The 9,057-nt window shown below is 35.8% G+C and overlaps 1 protein-coding gene across 1 annotated transcript; it reads left to right on the forward strand.

Annotated features, from left to right (window-relative positions):
* The first annotated feature begins 6,978 nt into the window (after nt 1-6,978).
* LOC138697648 (uncharacterized) lies at nt 6,979-8,606 on the forward strand. The gene has a single exon (XM_069823078.1). The coding sequence runs from the start codon at nt 7,271-7,273 to the stop codon at nt 8,450-8,452; it is 1,182 nt and encodes a 393-aa protein (XP_069679179.1). The 5' UTR covers nt 6,979-7,270; the 3' UTR covers nt 8,453-8,606.
* The last annotated feature ends 451 nt before the right edge of the window (nt 8,607-9,057 follow it).

Here is a 9,057-nt window from a genome sequence, read left to right on the forward strand (position 1 = left end):
ATCAAAAATGCAATAGATGTAAAGCGTTCCTCTGCCAAGATCATGCAAACATTTGCAACATTTGCATAGACGAAATTGGTAATTATTTTGTGTTCACACATTGGAAAATAGGACATTATTTGCTTTTTTTGAACCAAGGAAAAAATAAAAGAAGATGTTTTACTATTATATCCATTTTTCAAATCCTGGGTCAAACTGACCCATTCACAACATGTGTGACAAAATTTCGAACATAATAGGAAGGTTAAACGATAAGGTAAGACTGTTAGCAGAACTAATTTCTTTACTTGGTTATTTAACCTCGCTTTATTTAGAGTCGATGGGATTGGTGAGAGCGAGATGGTGTTTAGCGAGATAAGATCGAGGATTCGTCGTAGATAACCTGACATTCGCCTTACGGCTCGGGAAAACCTCGGGTGGGGAGAGGGAGGGAGAGTGGGGAGGGGAAAATCATTATAAATGGAGTTTTCAGGGATGGAGGCAAGGGGCGATAGGAAAGTAGTATAAGAAGGAAGCGTTGTACGTATTTTCTACCTAGTCTATTAGGAACTATACACGATATATGACATGACTGAGACAAACCATGAAAACTCCCAGTCAGATTGACCAGCTTGGAGCCGGGACCTCCCAAATGCGCGCCTCAAACTTTACACTCCTTCAATCCACTTTTATTTATGCTTATGCATATTAAACATCAACATGTTAGACTCCTTAGTTTTATATTTTTTGTCTTTGTGCCGCTTCCTACTTTTGTAGACTTCATTGCATTTCTTTCGTTTCTGAAGTGTGACCTTAATTTATGTTTATTTTTAATGGTTTAATAGAATTAATCTCAATACCAAATTCGATAATAACATTTTCATTTTTTTTTTTTTGTTTCTTGCGGTATTATACTATATTTAATATTGGAATTGTTTTTTTAAATGTTTTTCTATTCTGGCTCTCAAATTTGAATATACTTACAGCTAGCTGTTCGTATATTAGATCACGTTTATGCTCGAGTATGAAATTAATAAAAGGTTACGAAAATTTTAACATCTAACATCAGTTCCTTGGCAACGGAAATGAGTAATGTCACAGTAGCCTAACGTCAGTTGCTTAGCAATGACAATAGGTTATGCCATGCTATTCTGATGTCAGTTGTTTAACGGCAATGTGTTCTGTCACACTATTCTGACGTCACTTGCTTAGCAGTGGATCATTCAGATTAAACACATTAATTTAATTGTAAATATTTGTACAGATAATTACATGTTAAGCATTGAATAGAGAAATAAAGTAACAATAGAAACTCATTAATGATACAACACATTAATTGGATTAAATTTATTTCACGCTCAATCATATTTACAGTCCTTACAAATAAGAACAAGTTTCTTAAAATCTAACGGTCTTACTAATAAAAACTCTATATACAGACGTTTAACTGTCTTGTACTTATACAATGAGTAGCTCGTTTATAAGTCGTGTGTAAATTCCTTACTAATAATCACTACATACATCGTGTATAACAGTATAACTGTTACACAGCTACGTCATAGTTTCGTCATTACTTTGTTACGAACGGTAATACAATATCTGAGGTTCTATACTGCTTCCGGTAGAGCGCTCTAGTGTGGCGTGTTAAATATCGATAGTACAACTGGCTCTAATAGATTAGCACGCTACATTTTGGTCAAAGAGTACAAGCCACAGCAATATTATTCTAATAATTCTATGATCTTTGGTTTGTTCTTCTGTTTTTACAAGGTAACCATCATCATAAAATGACAGTCGATACGAACAGCTGTTAGAGGGGCGGCCATTTTTTTCTCTATATAGAATGCTTAAACAAGGGGTTTCATGTATTTAACTACTGCAAAGCAATTCCCATTGTATAGTTACAGGCTGTTATACGCCCATCGCTTATTCACGGTTTATTAGTAACGTTTTCCGTCTCAACTCTGCATAAGTCTCGTATAAAAACTATACACTATTTATTAGTAAGACTGTAAATATATAACAATAACACCCAACTGAGAGCATAAACGTTTGACGCAATTAATGAGGTCCTATGAATTCTCTTTCTATCCTTTTATATAAAGAATTTGATTCCACCACTTCATCCATGCAGACGCCGACATTTTGCTAGCATGAGAGAATAGGCACAGCCAATATCTTGTCAAACTTCAATTTTGTTATTTTTTTACAATATTTTCTCTTTCAATGCGTTTTTAGAGCTTAATTTCTTCAAATACTTAATCCATATTTCTTCTTTTTTTTTTTCAGAGTGCTACCACAACCACAGAAACTTTTAGCCAATAAACAGTACAAGAAGGAGTGATACTCCCGGTTGTGTGGCAAGGGGACATATCAATTTTAAATGTAATAAGAGGTTCCTGCTTACAAATCTTGTGCAAGAAGTGAATACTACTGCTGACGAAGCAACTCAGCAGTGAAAAGATTGGTAATCATGTACGTAATATTCATTTTAATACAATCGTTTTACAGATGTGGAATGAAGCAACTCTAAAATTGAATAAATTGCAAATGAAAAGATAAGTTCTAAGTGAAAACTTTCCTCACAACCGTTTTATCTATCGAAAATTTTTCAGTTTAATACCGGGAACCAAATCTCGCTCTCTCTCGTAATATAAATGAGCCGTTCAGAGTAAAAGTGGTGTAAGTCAAAATTGGGTAATGAGATTTGAAGTAAAAATTCTGTAAAATACACCGCAAGGTAACATATATTAATATGTCCTTCATGCTATCCACTGACTCCTAATAATTGAAATAAACTGAATATTAATTGCTACTTTGCGATGTATTTTACAGAATGTTTACTTTAACCCTCATTACCCATTTTTACTTACACCACTTTTGCTCTGAACGGCTCAAATGACGTAGGAAGTCAAAACTTGATTTTACTCTTTCCATAAATGGACCTACAGACTATTAAAGATAAAAAGTCAACAGGAGAACCTCGGTTCCCAAATTGCAGTTGAATGACGTTATGTGGAGCTTTCGGCATAGAAAGTTTTCCACACAAGCTTGGCAACGTTGCAAACGCATCAGCTGATACCAATGAGTTATATTACTATACCTGTTTTTTTTTTAAGATGGAACATGACATTTGCGCTGCGATTGGAAAAACAACAATGTCATATAGGGTGGTAGGCCTGTTGCCATGGTAACAACGGTTGAGTTGCCAAAGTTACAGTCCTCACGTGGCGAGTGCTCAATAGCTCTCTTGGAGACATTTGTTGTACATACAGTGTTAAGCATTGGTACGTTTCGTCTTCCATTTTTCGTCGATTTTTGTATTGTTTTTTTTTACCTTCGCGTAAATTGTCAATGAATGTTTTAACGTCAGCCAACTAAAGTTAATCCCATCAGCTGACAGCGTGGTAGTCCATATTGGCAACATAGGGCTGTAGTTCCAAGCTCGGCCGCTTAACTGTTATGTCCAAAGAGTTTGTAATATATAAATATAAGTATATATCTAGACATTACAATAAAAAAGTAGACAACAAACACACATTCAAAGTATACAGAAAACCAACAACAACAACAACACACATACACAACACATCCAACCACCCCACACAACACAAACAAGCTGCATTCCGAACAATGGTACACAGACTACTCAACATACCAATGAACCAACAAGATTACAACGAAGAGCTAAACACAATCAAATACATAGCACAAGAAAACGGATACAACCCTAACATAATACACAACATAATACGTAAGACAAAACATAATCACAAAAAACATAAGAATACAACACAAACACAAGAACACAAAAAATACATCACACTAACATATGAAAACAAAAACACACACAAAATTGCAACCTCACTCAAGAAATTAAATTACAACATCGCATACAGAACAAATAACACTCTACAAAAACATCTCAACACACAAACAAACAAATACAACCACACAGGCGTATACAAACTCAAATGTAACACCTGCAACAACTTCTACATAGGACAGACAGGCAGATCGTTTCAAACACGTTACAAAGAACACATCACAGCCATAACAAATTTACAAAACACCTCCACATATGCAGAACATATCACAAATGCTAACCGCACCCACAAATACATCAACACAGACATGGAAATACTACACATCCAACCAAAAAGCCAGAAACTAAACATACTAGAACAATATGAAATATACAGACACACAAAAACACACACCAACGAAATTCTCAACACACAACTCAACTTCAAAACACACACACTCTTTGACTCTACACTATACCACAGGAACACACCCTCACAGGAAACAGAACAAGTGGCGCCAAGACCAACAACGACTAGTTCTGAAGATGACCTATAAATAGGTCGAAACATGTAAACGAAGAACGTTGAAATTTAACATAGGAAAGTCTCACTATACATATTCCGAAGTAATACAGTGTTAAAAGTTGTGTAATCAAGATGTATAAGAATATATATGTTGTAAGTATTACAAACTCTTTGATCATGTCCCATCTTAGGAATTTAGTCAATAGTTTTCCTAAAATACTCTACTACGTATTTAATTTAAAACAGTCCGGTGAACATAACAGACTGGTGTACATTTGGCGACTGCAAATACTCTACAATGGCGACTGATTATAACGTTGAACGATGATATTCACTTATTTAAATTTGCATATTTTTCTAGAAAACTATACAAAACACACCAAAATGGTTCATGTCTTTTTTTCCTTGCTCTTTACTGAAAGAATCATCCACTAAAATTAATGGCATGACTAACGATTCACCCCGTATATCAAGAATGTAAAATAACAGAACTACCAAAGGCAATGCAAAAATACAGCCGTTAGGGTATAGAAGTGTAGATGTCCAAAGATGAGATGGAATGACCAATAATAGTAAAACGTATATATATATATTACGAGTAATAATTTGCAAGCGGAAAGGACCAAAACGGACCTAAACCGTGATTGCTGATGGTGAGGGCAATGGGCAAATACGTAAGTTTAAATGTATGGATGCATGCTGGTTCAAAAAAACTCAGCTAGGAAACCAGCTTTATCAACTTGTTTCAGGTAATTATTAAAAATAATACTTATGACAAGAGAATCACTACGACACCAAGTAAAAGCATATGAAGAGTTCGCGGGAAAAACTATGAACGTCACATTTCTGTTAAGGATTAGATAATGATCTAATTGAGTCTATAACTGCAAGATGTAGTGCTGTTTCTATAGAAAATAAAGGAAAGGATTACTGTATTCGTGGTGATAATTCTCCTTTTTACCATTTTTCATAACAACAACATTAAATTTCGTAGTGATCCATTGAATTAAATAATGACATCAACCTTAAGAAAACTGTGACATTCATCGTTTTTCCCGCGAACTCTTCATATGCTTTCAGAAAGGGTTGCGCGTTATCTGTCTTTATGGAGGTGTTTATATATATATATATATATATATATATATATATATATATAGTGTCTGATTTAAGGGGAGGCAGAGGTGAATATTTCAAAATCCACAAAATTTATCCGATTTGTTTGAAATTGATCATGGATACTAAGTATGCTATTAGTAATGGACATACTAAGTTTCAACTTTCTAAGTACAATAGTTCTGTAAATATTAATAATTTTATAAAACTTTATATCGTTTGATATAAAATGCTCCATGCACCATATTGTAAGAAATTTTCAATATTTCTTTTTATTTATATATTCAGAAAAGGTATATAAATAATGATAAGTATTAGTTCATTATGGGAATAATATAGTAATACAGTTATCTTGGTTTTAATTTCATACTTTTAAAGGGCACAAAATCAAAAACTAACATATTGTGAATTTATTTTGTAACAACAATGTAATTTATTCGTCACAACAATAATTCCTTTCTACAATTCGCCTTAAACGCTCTCGTCAACAATTGGATTTTCACTCAACACAGTATTCGTTATAGCTCTCCACCGACGACAATGACAATTTACTTGGACTAGTACGAACAACAATGAACTGTTAATCTCAACTAATATTTACAAAGCACTATTTACAAATCAGAACTATCAGTTCTCAGTTCACAGTTCTTCTAGCTCAGTCACTCGAGTTCACAGTATCTCGAACCACAGACCTTCAGAGACAGTCCACTGTACTCGAACTCAGGTCCCTCCAACTGCGGTCCACTGCACTCGAACTCAGGCCTTCGGATGCTGATACAGTTGCGGACGCACACTCGAGTCGAACTCCGGTACACAAGACTGGCTTGCTTGCTCTGGCTTTCTCACTGGCTGGCTGACTAATCAACTGAAAACTGCTGTAGTTCCTTCGCGTCCGTAATTTATAACCACAGCGACGTAGCCTCGAAAGTTCCACGCGTCTCTAGAGATGGCACTCCAGAAAAATCCAGAGCCCTCTCCTCTCTACCAGCACCAGATGCGAGCGCACTCTCTCTCCACTCTCTCGCCGCGTAGGCCCTTTCCCCTTAGTTCTCTCCGCCGCGCGCCGTCCCCGCGCGATCTGCTTTCTTGCGGGACGCTGGTCGTGAGTTCGAATCTCACGTCGCTGTCACAATATGAATATGAAAATAAAGATAATAAAAATGGAAAAAAAAAACAAATTTTCATTTTTTCTTCAGTTTTGTTCGAAAATTTCATTTCTGCCTCCCCTTGAGCCGTTCATTTATGTATATATATGTATAGGTAAAGTTTAGTTTATATTCACTGTCATTTCCAAAATTCTAATAAATAAAATTAATGTTTTACAGCAACGCTTCACCATCCCACAAGGCAATCAGTTCTTCTACACCAAGCAGACTACTGGGTCATATACATACAACAAAATCATCTTAAGATCCTCGCAATAATGTTTAAAGAATAGGCCTAATATATTTCTAAATCTCCAACACAATGAAGGATTCTGAAATCTCAAACTTAACTTCGACAGAAGAAGAAGTTTTAAGTGATCACGTGTGACTTGCTACTACATAAACTAAAAATTTGAGGTAATATAGGGTCTAATACATATGAGAACTTATTAGAATGAATTATTTTCATTTCCTGTCAGTGGCGTTGTATTCAGTTTTAAATTTGAGGTGAAACCTTTTTAATCAGTGGCAACAATAAGGATTTCGTTACAAACAAAATTATAAGAAATATGACGGTCGAAGTGTCAGAAATGGAAGAAGCATAGTTCATGAACATCCAGTACAATTAAAACCATTGGATGTGAAAGACTTCAAAGATTTTAAGCTGATTCATAACTTCAAATGTAAACACAGAAATCAGTCATGTCTTCAGTTTCGTCAGACGAGTCCAATAAAAGCGGATTTCTTTCTGACAATGTTGGCGCAGAAGTGTTTTCTACAACTGAAACAGATCCAGCTGCTAAACATGGAATTCCTCAGTCCGTTGTATTTGAAAATAATTGGGAAAAGAAGCCAGATTGGTTTGACATGGAGACATTCAGAAGAGGTCAAGCCGTCGCTATGAAGTATTATTTCGCCATATCGTTTTCAGAAATCATTACTCTATTGATGATGCTTACCTTCAAGGATGGTCTTGCGGTCCTCACCTCAACTGGAAAATCTCACACACCTTTCAAATCTTTCAAGCGATATCTCTCCACTGCCCTACGAATCAGATCTTGGTATACAGATGACATATGGCAACCTGGGACCGAAGGTTACAAAAATATTAAAGCTGTTCGGAATATGCATGAAACAACATTCAGAAAAATAGGATACATTTCATCAGAAGAAATGGAGAGGAGATTTACAGTTGAGGAATTGTACAGTTCCGATAAAAGTGTAAGTGTTCGGAGTTCTCTTTATGAAACAATTCTGCAGGATTTCCAGGAGTCCTGTCCGATTCCGGAAGGTAAGAGTTGTTTCTTATTTACGTCAAGGAAGACTAAAATAAGAGTTGTAAGACTTCAGGTCGGTTACACCGTAGCGCAATTCGGATTCCTTGGGAGTTTCCTTCTGTTTCCTGAGAAGTTTGGAGCTCACGGTGTAACAGACGAAGAGATGTCCAGCTTCCTTTATCTTTGGCGTTGTTTGGGTTACGCATTGGGTATGCCGGATCAGTATAATCTGTGTGACGGTAGTTTGGAAAGCGTGCGGGAAAGATGCCGTGATGTGATTCGTTTTTGGGTGAAGTCAAACCTTCGGGAATTGCCACGTGATTGGGAACACATGTCGCGCTGCCTGGCTGAAGGAGTTAGCTATTACTCACCAATAATAAATTTCGAATTGTTACTTATGTTCTTATGCGATATTCTTGATATTTCTGCACACAGAATTCGCGGCTCTTTAACACTGTCCCAGAAAGTACATTTTTATTCAGTGTCTTTTGTTTTCAAGTTTCTACTCCGTCTTCCAGGTATGCGCCAATTGTGTAACTGGTACACAAATAATTCAATAAAATGGGCCAAAAATGCAGGCGGCAGGTCGATTCAAAAGCTGCAGTAGAGGACATATTTAACATCTTTTATATAAATCCCTAAAACTGGCGTCCCCGATGAAGTTAAGAGAAAATCTTATTGCCGGACAACACATTTATTGAACTGGATTTGACGTAATATTAACAGATCAATATACGGCAGATATACCTTAGGACAGTGATATCAAAGCAACCGTATTTTTATGACCTTGATGTCGTGCGCGGGCATCAAGCGCTAAGTATGGAAAGAGGAAGGGTTGTGTATATGAATAACAACATGTTGGATTAAGAAAACAGTGGTGTACAAACTTCAAACGGAACGTGAAATGTTATGTCGTTATTTTTATATGGCTTTTTCTGTTTTATATTATCTATATTATCTGCAAAATAACAGTACTAACACCAGTTTCTTAATATTGTACTTGTGTTTTAAAGGTTGATAACATAATAAAGAGTTAAGATGGAATATTCACATGAATTCCATAGTAGTACAACTATACTGTACTAAGTGGATGAAACACATCATTCATAAAGAAAAGTGATTGAGTATGACATGATAAGTTGGAATTGATATTGATGTTATCTTTAGCCAGGGGCGGATGCAAGGGGGGGATTAAGGGGATATATCCCCTCC

This window comes from Periplaneta americana, chromosome 4, assembly GCF_040183065.1.
Source record: "Periplaneta americana isolate PAMFEO1 chromosome 4, P.americana_PAMFEO1_priV1, whole genome shotgun sequence".
Classification (NCBI taxonomy): domain Eukaryota; kingdom Metazoa; phylum Arthropoda; class Insecta; order Blattodea; family Blattidae; genus Periplaneta; species Periplaneta americana.

Excerpts from the sequence above, each read along its gene's own strand:
- LOC138697648 (XM_069823078.1), top strand. The coding sequence starts at position 7,271 with ATGTCTTCAGTTTCGTCAGACGAGTCCAATAAAAGCGGATTTCTTTCT.